Raw genomic sequence first — 24819 nt, 5'->3', positions numbered from 1 at the left:
AATCCTAATTTAACTTTTTTAGACACATTAACAATGTTTTACCATCAAAACTGTCATAGTACTTCAAACTTTGAGGATGTTTCTAAAAAGTAACCCTCAGGAAAAAAAATAATATAGTAATGCATGGTGTTTGTGAACCAAGACAACACAGTGAGTAAATATATCCCTCGATTCCCAGATTAAACGTGCATTTATAACCAATTCATAGGTCTTAAATACTGAACAATGTTTATTAGTGGTCATATAAGTCAACTAATACCACACAAACTAACAATTCCTGGCCTTTTGAGGACATTTAAAGTGTTAAGTTGACTATTTTAGACATTAATCGTCATTAACAATCACAATATAAACAGTTTATATTAACACATTATAACACATTAATTAGACACATTAACAATGTTTTACCATCAAAACTGTCACAGTACTTCAAACTTTGAGAATATTTCTATAAAGTAACCCTCATGAAAAAAATACTATATTAATGTATGGTGTTTGTGAACCATGCTATAATATTTATGTGTATATACAGTGCATCCGGAAATTATGCATAGTGCTTCCCTTTTTTATGTTACAACCTTTTTCCAAAATGGATTTAATTATTTCCTCAAAATTCTACACACAACACCCCATAATGACAAAGTGAATAAAGAGGTTTTGAAATTGTTGCACATTTTTTAAAAATAAAAATGTGGAAAGACTGAAGCACGATAAATACTATCTGGAATCACTGTATTATATATATATATATATATATATATATATATATATATATATATATATATATATATATATATATATATATATATATATATATATATATATATATATATATATATATATATAATGTTTGTTTGTATATACACACACACACACACATATATATATATATATATATATATATATATATATATATATATATATATATATATATATATATATATATATATATATATATATATATATATATATATATATATATTTACAACTCGTTATTGAACACTCAGCATACTATTGTTACTATAGTAAACTTATGAACTGTAATAAATACTGTAGCAAAGGTTAGTTTTTACTGCAGTCAACTATAGTGCATTGTAGTAGTATACTTGGCCTATACTTGCCTATAATTGCAACAGACTAATTCAAGTACTTTACTAAAGTATGGTCACAAAACACAATCGTTTTCATAATAAATTACTACAATATTTTTTCAAATAAATTAGATTTTCGTAAAATCTATGCTTGTTGGAGAGCAATGCTCATAAAAGTATTTTTAAAATCAGATCCATAGTTATTAAATAGCTCTAAAACCATTATGCATAAATTTTAAGAATGTATCTACTATATGAAGGATAATTCAAAACTTCTTGTAATTAATAATCTGACAGGAGCATTAGTTGTTTTCTAAATGTAATTATATGTTATTACTGGGAGCAATGTACTATATTAGTAATACAGCTTTACATCAAATCTACATTACTCAGGGTTTCTGCAGGTTTCAAGTCAAATTTAAGACTTTTTAAGATCGTTATAAATTAATTTTCAGACCTATACAAGATTAAATGCGAAGACTTTTTTTCTAATGGCCCAGTTAAAATATATGTTATAGTAAGGAAAATAAACCACATTGGTAATAAATTGTTAATATACATTTTTGGTAAAGGTGGAATGTGATTGGATGCATGTTGGCCCTATTTGGTAGCTTTACATGGACATACAGTGTAGGTAAATGAAGCCCTGTTTAAAATTATTTAAGACTTACAACACAATATCTTAGTGATTTTACGACTTTTTAAGGCCTAAAATGTTTTTGAAATGTGAGACTTTTTAAGACTCTGCAGATACTATAATTTTTCATTAAAAAAATAAAATAAAATAAAACTTACTTTTTAATTAATTTTACAAAACAGTTTAAGGTTTGAATAAGGCCTTTAAAAAAAAAAAACTGGAATATGGAAACAACTTTGTTTTAATTTTCATTGTGTCTAAATGTCATTAAATCAAGATACGTTTACCTGGGAAACAAAATTGCACAAAATCTTTCCAAAAAATCCATCAAAATTATGAAAGGGGTTGAATAAAAATGAGAACAAATATCTGCCAACGGCTCAGAATAAATAGAACTCAATTGCAATGGAAATGTAATTTTTATACCACTTTGACATATTTGTTTTTGTTTTAAAGGACAAAACATTACCTTGTAATTTTGCTGTTTCCCGGAAAACAAGACTTGCATTTCAAGTAAATCTTGAATTACGGTTTAGATAATTGTAATGGAGAACAAAAGTACTGGCACAAAAAAACATACCGGCAGTGCATTATAGAAACACTGTATGACCTTAAATTTTAAAAACCTGGAAAGCAGAACCAAAACACATCATCTGGTTTGTTGAAGTCATTATTTAATGTGGTTCAACCGAACAGCCACTGTAAGCTTGTTAAAAACACAGTTGGACAAGATCATAAAACATCCAAACATGTCTGAGAAACACTTTGTTTATTCACCTCAGGCCACAAAAACTGCAGGAAGTTGACAGAAACGGGACAGCAGGGTTTCCAATCCCTATAAAACTGTGAGGCGTACATTAAAAGAACTGCTGAAATCCTCCCCTTCAGAATGGACAGTGCATAGGTCATGATTAATCAAGCTATTACCCTCAACAGTGACGATAACTTTAGACAGTTCAGGCTGAATCCAGGAATCCGGAAGCGATGGACGAAATGCTCAGGTGTGTGTTAGCGTTAGACTGATGTGCCCTCTGCAGGTGCAGCTGGTTTATTGTCTTCTGGCTTCATGGCAGGGAAAAGCAGCACCTCCTGAGGTAGAAAACAGCCATTGTAAATTCAAATGTTACAAATGCAAGCTTACACGAAGCAAAGCTCTCTTTGTGGTGCTAGAAAAAGAGATTATAATGCATATAAATGTGATATCCAAGTCTAACAATAGAAAAGCAGTTAAAGCAAATACAGGGTTCCTACAGTTTTTCCAACCTCAAATTCCAGCACTTTTCAAGCACTTTCAAGGTGCATTTGGCTGCTTTTCCAGCACCTAACAACCACGGTTAATTATGTTTATATATGTATATCCATGTACTTTTTCACATTTAAATCCATTGTGGTATTTAAAAAAAACACAATATGACATTTCAACTTAAATTGTTGAATACTTTAGGGCAGGGGTGGCCAACCCTGTTCCTGGAGAGCCACCTTCCTGCAGATTTCAGTTGCTACCCATATCAAACACACCTGCCTGTAATTATCACGTGGTGTTCAGGTCCTAATTAATTGGTTCAGGTGTGTTTGATATGGGTAGCAACTGAAATCTGCAGGAAGGTGGCTCTCCAGGAACAGGGTTGGCCACCCCTGCTTTAGAGCATAGATTTATTGAGAAAAAAAAAAGTTCAGTTATTGGATGAAGTATCTTTTTAAGTTTGGTCTCTTTTAACCTAAAATTGATATCTCAAGAAATGAGCTTGCAGTCAGATTTTGTTTGGGTGTAGTACCAAACTTTCATGACCAGTCATTCATGATATTTTATGCATTGCTATATATATATATATTAGATTGGATTGACGTTTCCGGTGCAAAGATGCATTCTGGGTGAATGTCTCCTAAATACGTATGAAGCTAATAGTATGCCAAAACAATCTGAATTTGAATTGTGTTAATTTGAATTCTTAAAAGATGAAGACTGTATTTTTACATACCCAATATCTACAGTCTTTAAACTCAGAACCAAAAAAAAATCTGAAGTTTGAAAATAGGTCCATAGAAATCTGACTTAAAAAATTAAATTGTCTTAAATTTCAGATGTTTAATAATCAAGTTCTGAAATACAAATTCAAAACATTTTTAATAGCATATAATCAGTTTTATTAACTTACATTAGTTAATAGTTCAATTTAACACAATTTTTAACACATTTAACACAACAGATTGTTTCGGCATATTATTAGTTCCATAAATATGCGCGTGTGGTCAACATTTTGCAATGAAAACTGGTCGCGCGACAATAATTTATGTACTCACACATATGCAAAGAGTATTTTAGGTCACATAGATAAAATTGTGCGCATATGCAACCAAAACAGTCACAATTTCGAGCCCTGTAACTTTAAATTCAAGCAGATTCAAGCACTTTGTCTAAAATCCAAGCACTTTTTTTAACATGGAAAACACTATATTAAAAATCAAGCATTTTCCGGGATTTCCAGCACCTGTAAGAACCCTGCAATTAATACATGCTCCTCATTTAGCAGTTTTAAATAAAATACACAAATACACAGTTAAAGCATACCTGCCAACACTCCTGTTTTGTCATTTCTCCAGGAAAACTCCTGTAATTTCAACCCCCCTCCCTCCTTCAATATTTTGGTATGGTCGGCGAAATCCCCGGGTCGTCAACATTGAAGCGGCCGCCCAAGACATGCTTTATTGTACAGTTACCAACACCACAGTACACAGTACCCGGTTCTCAACAGTCAAAAGAGTTATTCAGATACCTCACCCCCGAACCTAACCTCCCCATTTTCCCGGATTTTCAGGGACAAATGTTGGCAGGTATGAGTTGAAGTAAGAATTATCATTCATCGTCCTAATAATGAAAAGAGGCTATGGTTGTTCATACCTTGATGTTGTTGGAGTCTGTGAGGAACATGGTGAGGCGGTCGATGCCCATTCCCCATCCTGCTGTGGGGGGAAGACCGTACTCTAAAGCGGTGCAGAAGGTCTCATCAATGAACATGGCCTCGTCGTCACCTTCTGCCTTAGCCTGTGGACAAAGTAAAACCATCAAGGCAAGCTCTCACAACACAACAGCTCATCTTAATCACATTAGAGATTACAAAGCTAACATGTGTGTAAAAAGAGTTTATGTTCTTCAAACAAGCCTGTTATCCTCACCAAGACTTAAAATGCAGCAAAACAATACAAGATATTACAACTATTGAATAATTAGTAATAGGGTTGCAACAATCTGGGAATTTTCAAGGCTAGAAAATTTCTAAGGGATTTAACGGGAATAAACTCAATTAATTATAAAATAATAAAAGTTCCACTTACATTTTAGATATGTTTTAGTCTGTGTGCATGTCAGCTTATGAACAATGTTTACATTTGTATATATAGTTTATATAAATTACTCTAATATTTCTAAGTAATTTCAATACATTCCCAACATTCCTGTGATAAACACAACTTTGAGAATAGATTAACGGCACTATTTTTTTATCGCGGGACAAGAGTCTTGTGTTAACGCAGCACGATAATGCCAATAACGGCCCACTATTAATATATATATATATATATATATATATATATATATAAATATAACAAGCTGGATAAGTTGGCGGTTCATTCCACTGTGGCGACCCCTAATTAATAAAGGGACTAAGCCGAAAAGAAAATGAATGAATGAATATTTCATGAATAAAAAAAAAAATCTTCATAAAAATACTCTTACACAAGTGACAAATAAGTTTTTCTTCTTCTCATAACAACAACAACAACAACGTGTCTTTTTTAAATGTATTAAAACTAAATTTCCTGAAGTTTAAGCAGTCTTTAGTGTCATGTGATCCCTTAAAAAATCACTAATATGCTGATTTGCTGCTGACGAAAAGCTCATTACCAAATACCAATTTAATATTCATGTGAAAACTGATCATTGAATATTTTAAGATTCTTTAAATTAATAGAACATTCAAACACACATTACTCTGATTTCAAAACATCAAAAGAATGCCATGCCTGCTTAAAACTATTAAATTCCTGATAATTTTACCTCTTAAACCTTTGAATTCTAGTGTGCATTTTACAGATATCATAATAATGGCAAACATAACAGTGCAACAGTTCAAACATGAATTAATTTGACTAATTAACATTAGTAATAACATTACCATTGCTATATTAACATTATTGAAATGCTTATGCAAATATCACTGACATCAAGTGATCAGATTGATATTTCTAGGCACAAAATGAATGTGAAAACTTAAAAACAATAAGCCGCACACAACTAACAAACAGAATAAGGTATTTGATAGATTAGTCTGACCTTAGCCTGCTGCTCAAACAGTTCTCGCTGTCTGATGGGATCGTTCAACTCTGTGTAGGCATTGCAGATCTCCTTCTTCATCACAAAGAGTTCAAAACGTTCAGTTAGACCTTTCTGTGACCTGTGCCTGAGGGTGAAAGATGGAAGACGGATCAGATGAATGTTGTGGATAATGTGTGGTTTAACCATACAAATGAAAAACAAACTAAAAAGCACATACCATTTAGCAAGAGGACTCATTATCTGTGGATGATCGCAGATGTATGTTGGGTTGATGCACTTCACCTCCAGGAAGTCTCCCACCAACTGTTTAGAACAAAAAAAAAATACTTGTGTCAAAGAAAAAAATAAACATTAGAACTAGGGATGCACGGATATGGATTTTTTGGCCGATATTGATAACTGATAACTTTTCAGACTTAGAGGCCGATAGCCGATATAAATAGGCCGATAATTATAAATATTTCAAAATATTCATATTTGTACCTGAAGGGTCCATAATAATACCTCAAAGGTACTTTTTAGGTACATTTGTGCACAAATATGCACCTTTTCGTTACCACTGTGGAAATTTAAATTCCAGGTGTGACTGGGAGTGTCTTATTTGTCAACCTGTGATCGGATTGATGAAATGGTTAAAGGTTTTTGGCTATATTTTGTTATGATTTTCTTTATTTGTGATGTATTATTAGGATTTGTTTTTGTATTTTCGTTTTGAATCTGTAAGTTGTGTAATTTACTAATGTGTATTTTTCTATTTTTTGTTATGAGATAATGTATGAGACCATGTGATCCGGAAGCGTTAAAAAAGAGCAACATGCTGCGATGAATACTGTCTGATGAAGAGTCGGTGTGCTCGAAACGTTACACACTTTTTATCAGCCTTTTTTAATCTAATGAATTAGCTTTGTATGGTGTTGCCGCCTTTTTGAATATATTACCACAATGTGTATGGATAATATTACCACAATGTGCATGGAGAATGTACCACAAATCATGTTGCACTACTCACTATTTCAACCTTATAAAATATTGCCAAATCGAGTCAGTCATCTTTTGAAGTTATATTTATATCGCAATTTAATCACAGAAAAACTAAATATCGCAATGTCAGCTTTTTTTCTTTTCCCAATATCGTGCAGCCCTACTTCATACCTTATCAAGAAGTCGAGCAGTTGTCCTGGGAGGAGGACATTCAACTTCTTTCTGAACACACAGGTCGTCTAAGAACTTGCGCATTTCTGTCAAAAACACACACAAAACTATTTTAGCAACAGAAAAAAAACACCTTCCCACACCTTTTGTGATGGCAAACATATGTTTTCAAACATTTCTATACCGTCACTGTCATAGGTGTCAGGAGGTGGAAACTTCACACCCAACTCCTTCTCCAGCTCTTGGGTCATGCTGATTCGCCTGAAGGGAGGGGTGAAGTCTATTTCGTAGGCCTGTCCCTCTGGACCATCAGGATGATACGTCACTTTATAAGCTCCGGTAATGTGCTTCACCATTCCTGTAAAAACAACAACATCAACAAAAAACATCACTTGGTGTTTTCAGACACATCTTCAAATACAAAATTCAATCTTTACTGTGCACTTCAGAATCAAGCAATATTTTCTAAATCAATTGAAACATTTACATTTCTGATGAACAAGAGACCAACATTATGCCTTAAACTGATTAATTCAAATTCGCGTTTCATTATTTTAGTCTTGTCATTTAGATAAAAATGACAAGGAATGGCAATATAAATTATTTCTTTTATACTTCATTCAAATTCTATTCTGTATAATTCAATTCAATCCAGCTTTATTTGTATAGCTCTTTTACAATGTAGATTGTGTCAAAGCAGCTTCACATAAATGGTCATAGTAACTGGATCAGGGTAGTTCACTTTTTAGTGTTTAAGTTCAGTTCAGTTTAGCTCAGTTCAGTGTGGTTTAAAGTCATTACTGATAGTCCAAACACTGAAGAGCAAATTCACTATACCATTAAACTGAAAGCTTTGTAGTGAAGTGAGGAGAATGATAATGTATGAGAAGTGTTTCTGTATGGGATAAAGGGGTCACAGATCGAAAACTAATAATAAAATATATTTAACAATAATACATGTTAAATAACAACGCAAAAACTGGGAAAAATAAATATTTGGAGTTGGAGTGACGTCAAATCCGCCTTCGAGTGATTGGCTAGAGGAGCAGCTGTCAACTTTAACTAATGGACCAATGATGACACTGAAGCTTGAAGTGATTTAAATGAAACTCTAATGGGATCGTTTGGAAACGACGCGTGAAAAACAGATTTTGTTTCCAGGTTTGGGTTTTGTACAATAAAATTTTAAATGTGTTTTTCAATCAATGACTGCATTCTTATTCAAAATAATGTGTATTTGCTTTTTGTATTATAATTTAACACACTTGCAAATGCATTTCCCCTAACAACACCATTTCGTACCAGAGAAACTTATTCTCTTGAAAATATGGTAAATTATGAAAATTCATCATCTCTGGTGAAAGGGTTCATCCACATGTTTACTATTAAAATTCCATGACTTTTACAAGACTTTTAAGTATGAATTGAATGAAAACCAAGGAAGTGCCATTTTTAAAACCACAGCTAAGACATTACACCATAATAATATTTACATATAACAACGAGCCGTGATTGACCCAAGCTCAAAACTGTACTGTTGTTGTTTATGAGGCCGCCTGATGTGTGAGTGGTTTCACTTTCTTCAGAGCTTGTGATCAAAATTTCAACTAAATTTTCATGACCTAATGTTTCATGTAAAGTTTACGTATACATGGTAAATAACGAGACAACCATGCATGTTCAAATTTGTTACAGCATATCATAAAACAAGCAACAATCTCTTTAGATTAAACTTATTTTTATATCCATGTAAAATTTATTTAGATAACGCAGCACTAATAAACGTGAGAGTATGCGATTGGCTGAGGACAAAAAAAGAGAAAAGACAACTAACTAACCCATTTTTAAGTATACAGACATTTGTTCAACTAATTTCCATGACTGACAACTCTGTTTTTCCAAAAGTTTAAAACGCCATGTCAAAATTCCATGACTTTTCCTGGTTTTCCATGACCGCATGAACCCTGTGGTGAGCTTTACTTTTAAGAATCGAGAGGTAAACAAAAGGAACAAGTCTGTTTTGATTCCATTTAATGATTTCAGCTTTATAAAAAGCTAATGTGTTTTGCATATTTTATACACTATTCCAATCACTTTCTTTTTGAAGGTTTAACGCACCTGAGAGAAGCTTCTCTGTGATTTCCATCAGGTCGTGATAGTCGGCATAGGCCATGTAGAACTCACAGGTGGTGAACTCTGGGTTGTGAGTGAGATCGATGCCTTCATTACGGAACTGACGGCCAATCTCGTACACGCGGTCGATTCCTCCAACTACCAACATCTGAAACATCAATGAAGGTTAGATGTCATGCAGAACAACTCAAGAATTTCCACATCTGAGTGACGCATTAACCTTATGGTTTGTTTGTTTGTTTATTGCCACATCAGCAACTTATGGCTAGATCAATGTACATAAAATCATTACATGATAAGAACAACTTCATAATTCAATAAGATATGATACACAAACTAATTATATATATATATATATATATATATATATATATATATATATATATATATATATGTGTGTGTGTGTGTGTGTGTGTGTGTGTGTATATATATATATATATATATATATATATATATACATATATATATATATGAAAATCACAATAATGTATACTAAAATTAATTATTTATTTAGAGATTTAAAAGGGACTTATTGAAAACATTGGAGGAAATGGATTGATTACTGCAATGTTAACAGCTGTTGAATGCACTAAATCTTGAACAATGTAAGCCTCCAATGTTGTCTTTTATTTTATTATTTTTTTATTTGTTTTATCATTTCATGTTGAATATAGTAAAATTTAATATTTTTGAATGTGAAATGTTCTGTTAAATAAAAGTTTTCAATAAAAATAAAGCATTCAAAAAAATAAAAATAGTTCAATATATTTCAATTCAATGTTTGATCAACAACTTACGTCATTCCTGAAGATACCTTTTTAAAAACATTCAAAGTGTTTTCATTACAAAAATCTTGTCTAATGTACTTAATTTTTCACATTCTAATGAAGTATGTGTTGGAGACAGCAGCTTCACAGTAATTACATCAGGGTTTCTGCAGGTTTCACAGAGTTTAAATGAAGACTTTTAAGATATTTTTAAGACCGTTATGACTGAAATTTTAGACTCAAAGCGCTAAAGCCTAAGGATTTTTTTAAATGGCCCAGATGGAAAAGATTTTTATTTGCCTTTTCTAAAAAGGTTTTGCTATAATTTATTACATTTAATAAAACAATAATACGATAACAATTAAAAAACTAAATATTTTAGATTCAAAATATTTTAAATATTGTGTAAAAACAAGCAAGCTTTAGTTGTATCCATACACTTTTTTCCCCAATATAAAAATAAAAAAAAAATAAAAAAATGAACAAATGTTTTAAAAGTTTTAAAAACTATAATAACTAAATCTGCATGGAGAACTTTTAAAGAAATGTTATTGTAAAGAAAATAAATAAACTACTATGATAAATAGAGTTAAAAATGACCTTTTTAAATAAAAAGTTTAAAGTTTTATTGAGATGATTGCTGGTGATTGTATGGTTTTTGGCCAGATTGGGTAGCAATCTGGCCAAACGCAGGAAAATTAAGACCTGTTTAAAAAAGATTTAGGACCTACAATACAAAAATGTTCTGTAAATTTAAGACTTTAAAGCCTAAAATTTAGATTTTGAGATTTAAGACATTTCAAGACTTTTTAAGACCCTGCAGAAACATGGTTGTGGTAGTGTTGTCACGATACTGGAATTTCAATATGGTGAAAACATTAGTTGGTGGTGCATCACTATTCAATAAATACAAATGAGTTACTACGTGACCAATTCGGCATCTCCTATAAGCTGTCTGGTCTCATAAATAAAATTTAAAAATTTGTCTTTCATGTGTATTCAGGTTGATTTCTTGTAGTTTATCAATATGCCGCTGTCCCATTCCATTTGCTGTTTTTGTTTATATAAAAATTAATTGTAGGTTTTAGACCGTTAAACATTCTGTCATTTACCTTATGGTAAAGCTCAGGAGCAATTCTCATGTACAGGTTCATGTTCAGATCATTGTGATAGGTGATAAATGGCTTTGCTACTGCGCCACCAGGGATCAGGTTCATCATTGGGGTTTCAATCTGGAAAACATCATCAGAAATGACAACCAGTTAAATATGAGGAGACAGGAAAATCTCTTTCAGTAGGAAACATAAATGCATTGCTTATTGTTTGAGGCGATCTCTCAATCTTGAGTAGGACATCTTTACCTCCAGAAATCCAAGCTGGTCAAGAAAGCTGCGGAGATACGTGATAATCTTGGAACGAGTAACAAACTTCTGTCTCACAAAATCATTAAGAATCAGGTCCAGATATCGCTGTCTGAACCTGGTTTCCTAGAAAGAAAGATGTTCAAGCAGATCAGTACACGATCACTATCTGTATAGTAGTTCATGTCTCCAATTTAAGTGACAGAAACGTTCATTCAACCCTTTTTTACACACAAGATGAAATCTAACATTTGCCCTGTGCTTCCATGATCATTCCTCAGAAAACACTGCATAACACATTGAATAAATTCACTAACAAGCATCTTCTCTACAAATGTGATAATCTGTACACACCAAAGTTCTGGTTGAAAGTTAAACAGTCCCAACAGGATTTTGCATATATATATATATATATGACCTAAATAAAATAATTTTGTGACAACTTCTGCCATTATTTGCTTCAAATCTGGTGTTTTGCTGAGAAAATACACAAACCTAATTTATTTATTTATTTTTTGTTTCATCTCAAGAACCAAGACTGGTTAAAGTTATTGCACAGAGCAGCAAGTGTCATGTAAAAACAAACAAAGAAACAATACTTAAACATAATTAATAGGGGTGTAACGATACACTCAGCTCACGATACGATGTGTATCACGGTATAATGTTCACGATTCGATATGTATCACGATATTTTGAATAAAAATTGAAAATTAAACTGAAATGCAAATTTTACCAAGTAAACTATTTTTTTTTTCTTTTGTTTCAACTTGTTAAACTGAACCCTTCTTTAAGAAAATAAATTAAACAGGCCTGTCTCTGGAAAATAAAACAATTTAAAAAGTTCTTAAAAATATTATTGAAATGACAGAAACAAAATTAAGGAACAATTTAAGTAAAGGTGCAAAAAATAAGCTTTCTATTCAATTGAATTTAACAGTAAGAGCTTAAGGCTTTGCTTGGTCACTTGCGGTTTTTGGTGTGTGCAAAAAAAATCCACATTTCCAGGTATTTAATTCATATTTAATTAAATTCATTTAAAGATATCTCTAATTACAATTGTGACTAGTCAACTCATTTAGAGATATCTGCAAATATTTTTCAATGGAAGTCAATGGAGAAATATGACTAGTCATAATATATTTGCAGATATCTCCAATCTGATTTTGTACTAGTACAATCGTAATTGCAGATATCTCTAATTGTCATTCTGACTAGTCGAATTATAATTATGACCAGTCAAAATATAACTAGAGATCTCTCTAAATATATTTATGGATAGTCAGAACAAGGGTTTATATGCTAAAACGGCTTGCCATATGCGCGCGTCTATCAAAGTTCGCCCTCTGTAGTAACAGCTCACGGTAAGCTCACGTCATGTGAGATTTTGCGGCGGGAACATTATATGAAGACAGAATGATATTTTAGGGTGAATTGTACCTTATAAATACAGTATGTGACTCTTTCAACACCATTAGGAGGTATCCCTGTCGCTGTGCAAAGTATGTAAATCACTGTGAAGACTTTAAAACTTAGGATGTTTGACCCAGTATGCGTGTCAAAAAGCGGACGAGTCTAAAGCAATGACTGTACAACCGAAATGTTGCCAGACGTCTGATTTTAAGAGGATAGGCCATCCTCTATTTCAGCTCCACTCATCTTGGTCTGCTAACTTGCGACAGCAGGTGGAACGCAGCTCACGTGCAAACAGCTCAACTAATAAGAGAAAACGGACGTCATATCGTAATCAAATCGTCATAACGCCACGATGCAAATTGTGACATTTTTGCATCGCAATAAATCGTACAACGATAAATCATTACACCCCTAATAATTAATGAAAATGATATTAAAAAAAAAATACTCAAGTGAACAAGAGTGCATTTCATGACACATTTAAGTCCTTAAACTTAAAGTTAACTTAAAGTTAAACCAAAGTGTACTTTAAATGTTGACGAAACTGCCGAATTTTAACTCTAATGCTTAACTACTAATAACACTAGAAGTTAAATTAATTTATTTTTAAAGTACCAAACTGAATTATCTTTACAAATGTGTAATTACAAATATTTATAGATTTAAGGGCGTTTTATATTTATATTTAAATTTAGCTTTTAAGGGTGCACTCACACTACGCTATCTGAAGCATTCCCAGGCACCCAGTTCATCTCACAAGTGTGAGTGCTCCAAATCAGGCCCAAGTGCGATTTAGTTAGCGCGGTTTGGTTGGGCTTTGGAGTGGTATGTGCGCCTGGGACCAAAACTTAAGAAGCAATGCCACTTTTTAGGGACTGTTTCATATGGATTTATTAATCATTCTTACTTTTCAAAGAACACAAACTGTCAGTTTACTAAAGACGGAAACCCCTCACTGCACATCAGCTGTACCTTCGACAAACCTCCTAATTCATGCAGCACGAGGACTTTTATAATTTATGAGCATCAAAAGTTGTGGATCTGTTTGGCAAAATATTGGACCGTGTCACTGCATCCCAAACAACTTGAAATAATACAAAACAACATAAGCAATGTCCACTGTGCTGGGCGAGAGTGCTTCTCTTTCTGTTAAACTGAACAGTTGCATCATTGATGACGCAAGCGTGCTCCGGCTCGGAAGGCAAAATGCAGTGTTAGTGCAGGCCGTCAGGGGAGAGGGTAGGGGGGACAATCATGCTTTAGCACAGTTCCAAGGCAACTGTACCTAGTGTGAGCACTCTAAGTGTCTTCTACAGAAAATAGGTCAGTTATTTTATTAAATGTTTTGTATTCTAAAACTCAATCACTTGCATTTTACATAAATTTAAACTATAATGCATTTTTTTGCCTATTTTCTTAATTATTTTCAGAGGGTTTTCACCTTTATTAGGATAGAACAGTAGAGATTACAGAAAGAACGGTAATGAGAGCAGATACTAGGATCATTTTAGGACCTGGAGCCAGAAATCAAACTTTTGTCACCGTGAGCACCTCCATGTCAGCGCACTTAACCACTAGGCTATTAGCACTGACAACTATAAAGAATTTTTACTGAATTGCAATTAAACAGCATATTATAAAATACACAAGTGTGCTTCTCCCACCCCCAAAAGGTTGCAGACAAAGAAAAAGAAGTCTGAAAGAGAGATATTATTTCCAAAGTGATTTAAAAACAAAGCTTTACCTTGTCTTTCAGGCCAAAGTGAAGATGTGGAAGCATATGAAGACATGGAGACAGCAGGGTCATCTCCACTGGGATGATGCTCAACTCGCCCTTCTTTGTCTTGCCAGGGTTCCCCCGGACCCCGATGATGTCTCCACGCCTCAGTTTGTTGTTGATGTGCACAAACGCTTCTTCTGATGTGTAGTTTCTAAGAAAAGACTGGTCATGTAAGTATATAACATGAAAAGACTATGGTGGCCGAGAAAACGTAACGTGCTGCAACTTAAAAAAACAACAAAAACACTTCATCAGAAATGTCAGAATCAGAAAACAAAAGCTAATTAAGAAAACATCTTCACTGATTTGACAAATCCTGACAAGGCAAACACATGTAGAAAACACACTGCAAATCCTAACAACACATGCACAATTTGCCTAAAAAACACAAATAAACAAACAAGTTCACTGAAGTTAGCATGTTGTATTTGTATTATGTGGTCCTTTCAATTGTTGGCCTACGAAAAGGGCCTGATTTTATAGTTTTTTTTGTGATGGGAAAAGATTATTCGTGACATAGTATGTGTGTGTGTGTGTATTATATATATATTCATTATGTATATGCGATACACATGCATACATAAAAACAAAACTATTTTGTTATATAGATATTTTAATTTGATGAAATTTTAATGAAAGACTTTGAAAAGAGGTGGAAAAGAGAGCAAACCAGACCTGGAGTTGGCCATGACCTGCAGCTTGACTCCTTCTCCTCGCAGATCATAGAACAGCAGCTTGGCGCCTGAAGCCCTCTTAGCATGAACACGACCTTTCAAACAAACAAACAAACAAACAAACAAACAAAATTAAAAAATGTAAAGATTTTACAGGGACATTTTATTAAACGTCTGCAGCAATAACTAATTAATAATTACTCATTAGTTAAAGGAATAATTACAGTTTAACAAGAAAGACTTAAAATAAAGTGCATCTAAAATTTATTTTGTAAAACAAAACAAAACAAAAATCTGCATATTTCTTCAGTTTTCTTGTTTTTTGCAGTTAAATAAACTCAGACATCCCTTAAGATTGCTTGCCATTTCTTTATACCAAGGCTCAGAAACTTTAATATCAAATGTATATATTTGTTTTATACATTTGTACACGTATACAGTCAAGCCTGAAATGATTCACTCCCCTGCCACATTTTGACTTAAAAGTAGAGGTGTGAACCCACACTGGTCTCACGGTTCAGTTCGGTTCTGAATGGATGCCATTATAACAGTCTCAATTCAATATTTCTGTGCATTTTTTCTAGTCTTTTTCATTTTAGTTTAACAAAATATAAAATGTATTTAGTTTAATCCACAAAAAATAAGTCGAGAGTGTTGCCACTACCAATGTCATCAAATTAATTGTCTTGCAAAAAATGTTACAAAAGCTACAACATGACTCTTATATCTGGAAATCTTAGGGGATAGAGAAAGGGGGCCACATTTCAGTTTCTGTAGAAAATCATTTCAATGCATCACTCTTTAAAATCCAGTTAGGAAACCTTTACCTGATAAATTGAGGACAACATCTGTCAAGTGGTCTCCAGGCTGAAGGTGGTTATAGCGCTCAATGAACTCAGTAAGAGACAAGTCCACGTGAAATTTGTGAGGGTAAGGATCTTCGGCTGTTCCCTTCAAGGCTTGAATGGCTTGTGAACGTATCTTGAAGTATTGCTGTATCGAAACAGAGCGGTAAAATGAATCGGTTACAAAAGACTTCACACACATAAATGCTTCATCATTTAGAGTCAGTGGTCACCACAACTTCCAGTATAGTGCAAATTACAAACAATAAACAAACAAAAAAACATGATTTTGTTCATTTTAATTTTATTTTTTAATAATTATTTTTTTTACCTTTATTGGATAGAAGAACAGTGCAGAGAATTGACAGGAAATTATTGGAAGCAAAGAGAGGAAAAGGATCATCAAAGAACTGAGCCAGGAATTGAACCCGGGTCGCTGTGAGCACCTTAACCACTGAGCTATTGGCGCCAACATATTGTTCATTTTATTAGTAATTATTTTACACTAACTGCAACCACACTATTTAGAAGAAACATGAGCTATTTATATGAAATTGCATGTATTCTGTAGTAATTGTTATTGTTTACTTTACTTTGACAGTCATACAAGATTTTTGCATTTGTATTTAAATCAGTGTTTTTCTTTTCCCAGAATCACTGACTTGTCTTTTCCCATAATTAATGTAGTTTTTATAAATCGTCTGAATGTAATATTTACTTTATATTTAGGAATACATTATTTCTTCTTAGTCACTTTGTTGTGTTTTTGACATGTACAGTTGAAGTCAGAATTATTAGCCCCCTTTTGATTTTATTTTATTTTTTTAAATATTTCCCAAATGATGTTTAACAGAGCAAGGAAATTTTCACAGTATGTCTGATAATATTTTTTTCTTCTTGAGAAAGTCTTATTTGTTTTATTTCGGCTTGAATAAAAGCAGTTATTAATTTTTTAAAAACCATTTTTGGGACAAAATTATTAGCCCCTTTCAGCTATTTTTTTTTCGAAAATCTACAGAACAAACCATCATTATACAATAACTTGTCTAATTACCCTAACCTGCCTAGTTAACCTAATTAACCTAGTTAAGTCTTTAAATGTCACTTTAAGCTGTATAGAAGTGTCTTGAAAAATACCAAGTAAAATATTATTTACTGTCATCATGGCAAAGACAAAATAAATCCGTTATTAGAAATAAGTTTTTTTTAAACTATTATGCTTAGAAATGTGCTGAAGCAATCTTCCCTCCATTAAACAGAAATTGGTGAAAAAAATAAACAGGGGTGCTAATAATTCAGGGGGGCTAACAATTCTGACTTCAACTGTATGAATATGTAAAAGTCAATACAGCTTTAATAATTTTTTTTTATTTTAAGTAAAAATTCTAATTAGACCTACTTGCTTCACAACTAGCTGAAACCAAACAATCGCACATTCCTAACATGTTTATTTTATCAGCTAACAATTATTTCAAAAAACTCTTTGTTTGTTTGTTTTACAGCTTTTGTTTTAGTTAAATATAAACCTGATTTGTATTTCTTTCAAAATTTTTATAGCAAGGAAAGGCTAGACTAGATGCTACACCTGTGCTTCTCATGATCCACACATGCATAAAAATTAAGTGATTAAACAGCAATTGGCAAATATATATTTATATTTAAAATATATATTTTATTAAATTTAATTTAATAATTTTTACTTTGTGCTTTACAAGAGGAAATGATGAAACATTATATAATTTAATATTCTGATCATGTGTGATCTACAGTTGTTTTTAGCGCTGATACTTTATCAGAGTCAATTCTTTCTGAATTCTTGTGGCAGAAATATGTCTTCCATATTCGCTACTCATCGTACATTGGGGTCCAGTGTTTCCTCATCTGCCCCGTATGCGTTCTGCTGTGGCTTGTCATTGGTCTCCTTCTGTTCCTGCTGCTCTTTGACCTTGGCTTCCTTCTCAGCTGCTTTCTTCTCAGCTTTCATGCGCCTTTTCAGCTCACTGTGAACACAGAAGAAAGAAGCTCAATCACCTGTCTGGTAACAATACACATTCTAGGTTAAAAACATAAGTCTTTAGCAAGCACAATTTTTGTGACAAAAGGTTGGTATTGGCATTTAATGGAAACACCACCAACCTTTTGTCACTTTTCCAGCGTATTCCTTGAATAAGCAAAGGCAGGTTTTGTGAGCCGGGAAGAGCAAGCGTCCGCGGCCTGAGCGCTTGCAGTTGGCATATTCTGACCAGAGTCAACATGATGCAAACGTCCTATTTGATGAATCAAGAAAAATCAGCGTCAGATTTATTGCACCCTTACGAAAACATATTTTGGTACACCAAAAAGACGCTATAATTTGGTGTCACCATCAGGAATGAGGATTTACAGTCATAAAAATATTTAGCTGGTAGGGCTGCACGATATTGGAACAATCTGACATTGCAATATTTTGTTTTGCCGCAATACATATTGCGATATGAATATAATTTCACCAAATAACTTGAATAGCTCTATTTGGAAATATTTCATTTATTTACATCGACTAGGATGATCAAGTCTTTTTCTATGCAGTGTATCTGCATAAATTATAATAAATTACAAGCAAAAATAAATAAATAAATAGTGCTTTATGGTTTTCTGAGGAGTCCAACAGTATTCAAGTACAGAAATAGAACAATAAAATGTAAAATTATATGGTCATCATTGAATAAATAATTAAAAAATAACAATATTTAATATTTTTATCTTTTACTCTTTAATAAATCATATAATCCTGCGATGTGACCATTGCGGATACACACATTGCGATAACAATGCTTAAACGATATATTGTTCAGCCTTATTTGTTGGAGTATTTTTTCCCCTCCCCCAAATAACATATATACAATTTCTAAAATAAGCCTCCAAATCTATTATTTCTCAAAACTGTAATGCAAAATAGAGACCATGTAATTTTCTGATGATGTGCTGAAATTGTGTTTACAAAACACAAAACTGCTTTCAGCTTCATCCATTGTCAATTTGATCTCGATATTCACACAGTAAACACTGTTTTAACATTTTTACAGTACATTTGATATCATTAATTTGATAGTCAAAAAGGAGCATTTTTTAACTTGACCTAAATTCACTGTATAAAGTTTAAACAAATCATTTTCAAAGGTCAAAAAGGAGCAATTTGCTAAATGTTAATATTTCTATTTTTACTTAACCTACATTCATTATATGAAGATTGAACAAATCATTTTCAAAATAGCCACTATTCAAATGTTTATACTTCAACAAAGAGTTAAACGTTAATAAAACTAAAGTATTATGATGTTAAAAAGTTATTGCAAAACCTGTAAAACAATTCAGTCATTCAGTTAGACAAACTTGCACCTAAACCTACCTTATGGTTTCAGATGAACAATCAGTTCAAATTCACATTAAGTAAACAGTAATTTCAGGTATCATACAACAGTATTTTCTAACATGTTAAACACTGAAGCTCACAAATGAATCGTTCTTTGAGTCAAAATGATTTAATGACTCGTTTGAATCGGTTCATTCTTTATCAGATTTGTACTGACCTCTCAGGTTTGTCCATTGTTAATATTTTATATTGATATTCACGCAGTAAATACTGTTTTGCCATTTTAACAGTACGTTTAATATCATTAATTTGATAAATAGCCAAAATGGAGCATTCTTTCTACTAAACCTAAATTCACTGTGTAAAGTTTGAGTTTTCAAAGGCCAGAAAAGAGCAATTTGGTTAATGTCAATATATTTTATACTTAACCTACATTCATTGTATAAAGTTTAAACTAATCATTTTCAAAATAAACACCATTTAAATGTGCATAGTTTAACGAAGAATTAAACATTAATAAACAAACCTAACTACCTCAAAGTTTTAGTTTTCAGGTAAATAATGAGCTCAAATTCAGATTAAGTAAAACTAATAGCAGGTATCATGCAACAGTATTTTCTAGCATGATAAATAGTCTGTCACAAATGAATCGTTCTTTTTGAGTCAAAATGATTTAATGACTCGTTTGAATCGGTTCATTCTTTATCAGATTTGTTCTGACCTCCAGAACCGAAAGTATTTTAGTGTATTTCTCAAAACTGTAATGCAAAATGGAGCCCATGTAGTTTTCTGTTGATGTGCTAAAATCGTATTTACAAAACTGCTCTCAGGTTTGTCCGTTGTCAAGTTTTTATATTGATATTCACACAGTAAATACTGTTGTCATTTTGCAGTACATTTGATATCATTAATTTTATAAATAGCCAAAAGGGAGCATTGTTTTTACTTAACCTAAATTCACTGTATAAAGTTTGAACTGGCCATTTTCAAAGGCCAGAAGGAAGCAATTTGGTTAATGTCAATATATTTTATACTTATCCTACATTCATTGTATGAAGTTTAAACTAATCATTTTCAAAATAGACACCATTTATATGTGCATAGTTTAACGAAGAATTAAACATTATTAAACAAACTACTATAACGTTAAAGTCAATACAAAATTAGTCAGTTATTCAATTAGACAAACTTACGCTTAAACCTACCGTATGGTTTTAGTTTTCAGGTAAATAATGAGCTCAAATTCAGATGAAGTAAAACTAATAGCATGTATCATACAACAATATTTTCTAACATGATAAACAGTATATCACAAATTAATTTCTTTTCGAGTCGAAATGATTCAATGACTCGTTTGAATCGGTTCACTCTTTATCAGAATCGTACTGACCCCCAGAATCGAAAGTACTTTAGTTCCGTTAACTGACAGAAGCGCAGAAAAGATTATATTAACATACTTAACGCATTTAAGGTAAGATAACAAATATTTGACGAATTCTCAGCGTAAAATAGTCGCCGAATATTATTTTTAACGGTCACGGAAATGAGTCTCAAGCGAACACGCCATTAGCTTTCTCGGCGCGCTATGGAGGATGAAATGAGAACGTGAGTGTCATTTTAAGATTAATTTAGGTAAAACAGATTTTTGACTGATCCTGAAATATGCCGACAAGGGAGAACCATTTACACGCAATAAATCGTAATCAAAACAAGCTATCATTCAGTCGCGTTCACGCAGAACAAACCACGTTGCACTTCATCACAACGGATCTTACAGGACAACAGAGAGTATGAACGTCGCGCAACGCACACAGTCCAACTTATCTTAGGTTTTAGTTCGCACAAAAGCAGCCTAAGCGCTATAATTGTGTAAATGTCTATACTTTTTGCTGAGTTTGTCTCCATCCACCACAGCTCCGTCTGCCATCTTCTCCACGCTCGCAGCAGGACAGTGAAGCCAGATATAAACAACACTGCAGCAATAAAACCGGCTAATGTTCGACCACGCTTCACTGTAAAAGTTCCGTTGCTTAAAGTTGCATCACTTCCTTTTCTCGTAAGTGGTTTGTTTTTTGAATAAATATTTGCATATTAAGATAAACAACACCAATAAAAATGTCATTGATTAACAATAAAACAGATTAAAATATGATGAAACCGTAAAATATACACAAACATGTTAAAAAGAAGCCATAAACTGTATATTTAACGTTACCAAGAATGATTATTCCTAAATTATTGGTCATTTATGTCTATATTAATAAACCTAGTGCTTGATTCTTAAATGATTTTTATATAATTATATTAAAGCCTACTAATGCAACACAACAGACAATTTCATAAGCTTGGTGTAAGAATACAAGCAATTTCATAAGCTTGGTATATATATATATATATATATATATATATATATATATATATATATATATATATATATATATATATATATATATATATATATATACCAAGCTTATGAAATTGCTTGTATTCTTACACCAAGCTTATGAAATTGTCTGTTATGTTGCATCAGTTATTATTAAAACACTCACAGTTAAAAATGAGGTTTTATTAGATAGTGTTGATACATTGTCCTGCAGTTTTTAGACACATGTTTGGATTAACCAATTTGAGAATATCAATTGAAACTTAATCTGGATTTATAACAAAAAATATTGTGTGACTAATAAAGTCAGTGAAATCTACTTTAAAATTATAGCTACATAAAATATATCCAACCAACCAGTTTCTCAAGAGGTATAATAAAGTTGATCTTTCTGAATCAAATGTTTTTTTTTTGCATAATAAATGTTGAGACTGTTATGCATTTTATTTTTGATTGTACAGTTGAAGTCAAAATTATTATCCCTTCTTAGATTTCTTTTTTCTTTTTAAATATTTTCCAAATTACGTTTAACAGAGCAAGGAAATTTTCACAGTATGTCTGATAATATTTTTTTCTTCTAGAAAAAGTCTTATTTGTTTTATTTCGACTACAATGAAAGCATTTATAATTTTTTAACACATTTTTTAAAACAGACAACTGTCACATTATGAAATCTATCATATTTCTGTGATTTAAAACAATCATAAACACATTTTAAAGTTTTGTTTTGCACATAAAATTAGTATTAGTACCTATTTTTATTTAAATTGTAAATACCATGGTATTTTATTATATATGGGTAAAAACTGGAATACAAAAGACTTAAGTGGCATGTTGGCATTAGTGTTATTTTTTACTGTAATGTCAATATAATTTAATTTCAGATAATTACCAATTAAATGAGAAAATATTCCATAATAAATATATTCAGTATTCAAGTGTTTTTTGTATTTATTTCCTAAAAATAACATTGGTTAAATCAAATATTTTAAATATTATTTAATTTTTTTTATTAAAAATATATCTGTTACATTAAAGGATGGACATTATTTAACACTTTATTTTTTACTTTTTCTTCTACAAGAGTAATTAAAGCGTACCTTTTATTAATATCTAATAAGCTTTCTATGAATATGAATTCCCTTTGATGCATTTCACTTGACAACAAAATATTTGTTGTTTTAGACTTAGAATAAGAACAGTGGGCACCACAGTGGTGCAATTGGTAGCACAATCGCCTCACAGCAAGAAGGTCGCTGGTTCAAGGCTCGGCTCGGCTAGGTCAGTTGGCATTTTTATGTGGAGTTTGCATGTTCTCCCCGTGTTGGCGTGGATTTCCTCCGGGTGCTCCGGTTTCCCAAAAACATGTGGTACAGGTGAATTGGGTAAGCTAAAATTGTCCGTAGTGTGTGTGTATAGAGTTTCCCAGTGATCGATAAAACATGGATAACACAGTAAAGCATTCCGCTGAGGCGACCCCAGATAAATAAAGGGACCAAGCCGAAAAGAAAATGAATGAATGAATGAAAACAGTGACCTCTATTGTTCAGAAAACGTTACTGCAAATCTCACAATTCATTGCAAATACAGGAAATAACCCAAATGATAATAAAGTATTACTATTGTAATTATTATTATTTATAATTATATAATTATATATTATTAAATATTATTAATAAATATTAGCATTATTTATAATTATTATTATTTAGTAATTAATTTTAAAACACATTAGATCAGTTCACAAAGACACAGTTTTCCCTTTATGAACCAGCAGACCCAAAATGTAACTAAAAACTAGATTCATTTTATTGCAGCTATTTTATTTATTCATAGCAGCACATTTACAGGAAAAAAAGATAGCAGCAGGAGTAAAAAAACGCCCCTACAAATACCAAATACTTATATTTCCGTTTTTCTTTCATGAATATCTGAGAAATAGCTAATACATTTTACTGTCACATCTGACAGAGAGTACTAAAGCAGAACATTTTTCATCTTCAGTAGAGAATATGCATATTTATGGAACAGATTTTAAAGGAAAGTCGTTTCATTATCTGCTTTTAAATGTATTTCTATTAAACTAGAAGCCTCAACTAGTAATTACTGTATTATTTTCTCTTGCAACCAATTAATTGAATTGATTTGAGCAATTTTAGACTATTTTGGGCTAAATTTAGTGACTCGGGTGCCTATGAATTCTGTGTTTTATTATATAAAGAATTAAGAAATAGTTTGATATGCAAAGCCATATGCAATAACGTGGCTACTAAAACAGCCCTTCCACTTACACATTTTGTTAATTCAGTTTTAAAGGGAAAACATTACAAATAAAATAACTATTTTAAACTAAATCATAATCGGTCCTGATGATTTAAAATAAAATGTTTGTTTGTTTATGGCTTTTCCCAGAAGACGGATGAAACGATCACAGTTCTGACCAGATTATTCTGAAATACATCTCTTAATAATACAGCTTTAAGTTGTGCATCCTCCTTTTGAATTAGTGGAAATACCACAGGAATGCTAGTGTATTCTGATAATAACTTATTCATTCATTCATTATAGTGCCTTTATTTATCAGGGATCGCCACATCGGATTGAACCACCAACTTATCCAGCATATGTTTTACACAGCGGATGCCATTCCAGCTGCAACCCAGTACTGGGAAACACCCATACACTCTCATTCACACACTTCAGCCAATGTAGTTTGTTCAATTCACCTGTACTGCATGCCTTTGGACTGTGGGGAAAAGCGGAGCACCCGGAGGAAACCCACGCGAACACGAGGAGAACATGCAAGCTCCACACAGAAATGCCAACTGACCCAGCTGGGACTCGAACCAGCGACCTTTTTGCTGTGAGGCGTGTCGCCTTGATGATAACTCTCCA

General features: G+C 32.3%; 2 protein-coding genes across 15 annotated transcripts in view; both read right to left on the bottom strand.

The window, feature by feature from the left end:
- Positions 1–2131: 2131 nt before the first annotated feature.
- Positions 2132–21586, bottom strand: kars1 (lysyl-tRNA synthetase 1). 5 transcript variants are annotated; one of them, NM_001002386.2, is made up of 15 exons: positions 21425–21586; positions 18326–18456; positions 18048–18189; positions 16172–16337; positions 15346–15439; positions 14635–14821; positions 11475–11600; positions 11226–11345; positions 9332–9494; positions 7398–7571; positions 7214–7299; positions 6279–6364; positions 6059–6185; positions 4628–4771; positions 2132–2817 (listed from the first exon to the last, which is right to left on the bottom strand). In NM_001002386.2, exons 2-15 carry the CDS (start codon positions 18442–18444, stop codon positions 2743–2745), a joined length of 1809 nt encoding a protein of 602 aa, NP_001002386.1. In that variant the 5' UTR covers positions 18445–18456; positions 21425–21586; the 3' UTR covers positions 2132–2742. The 5 variants fall into 5 exon arrangements, 3 of the variants coding, with proteins under 3 accessions (NP_001002386.1, NP_001315435.1, XP_073762250.1); XR_012382285.1 differs by having other exon boundaries at positions 2383–2817; positions 6279–6941; positions 6983–7299; positions 21425–21497; XM_073906149.1 differs by having other exon boundaries at positions 2383–2817; positions 20747–21497.
- A 2157-nt stretch (positions 21587–23743) lies between these two features.
- nfat5b (nuclear factor of activated T cells 5b) overlaps positions 23744–24819 on the bottom strand; it is a 102305-nt gene continuing 101229 nt past the window's right edge. For all 10 annotated transcript variants that reach the window (XM_073907515.1, XM_073907517.1, XM_073907516.1 and 7 more), the window contains one exon: positions 23744–24814. In XM_073907515.1, the coding sequence (XP_073763616.1) occupies positions 24647–24814 (168 nt within the window). In that variant the 3' untranslated portion in view covers positions 23744–24646. The remainder of the gene's footprint in view (positions 24815–24819) is intronic.

The sequence above is a fragment of the Danio rerio genome, chromosome 7 (genome assembly GCF_049306965.1).
Source record: "Danio rerio strain Tuebingen ecotype United States chromosome 7, GRCz12tu, whole genome shotgun sequence".
In the NCBI taxonomy this organism is placed as follows: Eukaryota; Metazoa; Chordata; class Actinopteri; order Cypriniformes; family Danionidae; genus Danio; species Danio rerio.
This window is presented reverse-complemented; position numbering and strand designations above follow the sequence as displayed.

Bases quoted from the DNA above. Each gene is read 5' to 3' on its own strand.
- kars1 (NM_001002386.2), bottom strand. From the start codon at position 18,444: ATGTTGACTCTGGTCAGAATATGCCAACTGCAAGCGCTCAGGCCGCGG. The intron at 11,346-11,474 runs GTAAAGATGTCC...GATGTTTTCCAG, and splicing joins ACCAGCTTGGATTTCTGGAG to ATTGAAACCCCAATGATGAA. The intron at 9,495-11,225 runs GTAAATGACAGA...TTGATGTTTCAG, and splicing joins CTCCTGAGCTTTACCATAAG to ATGTTGGTAGTTGGAGGAAT.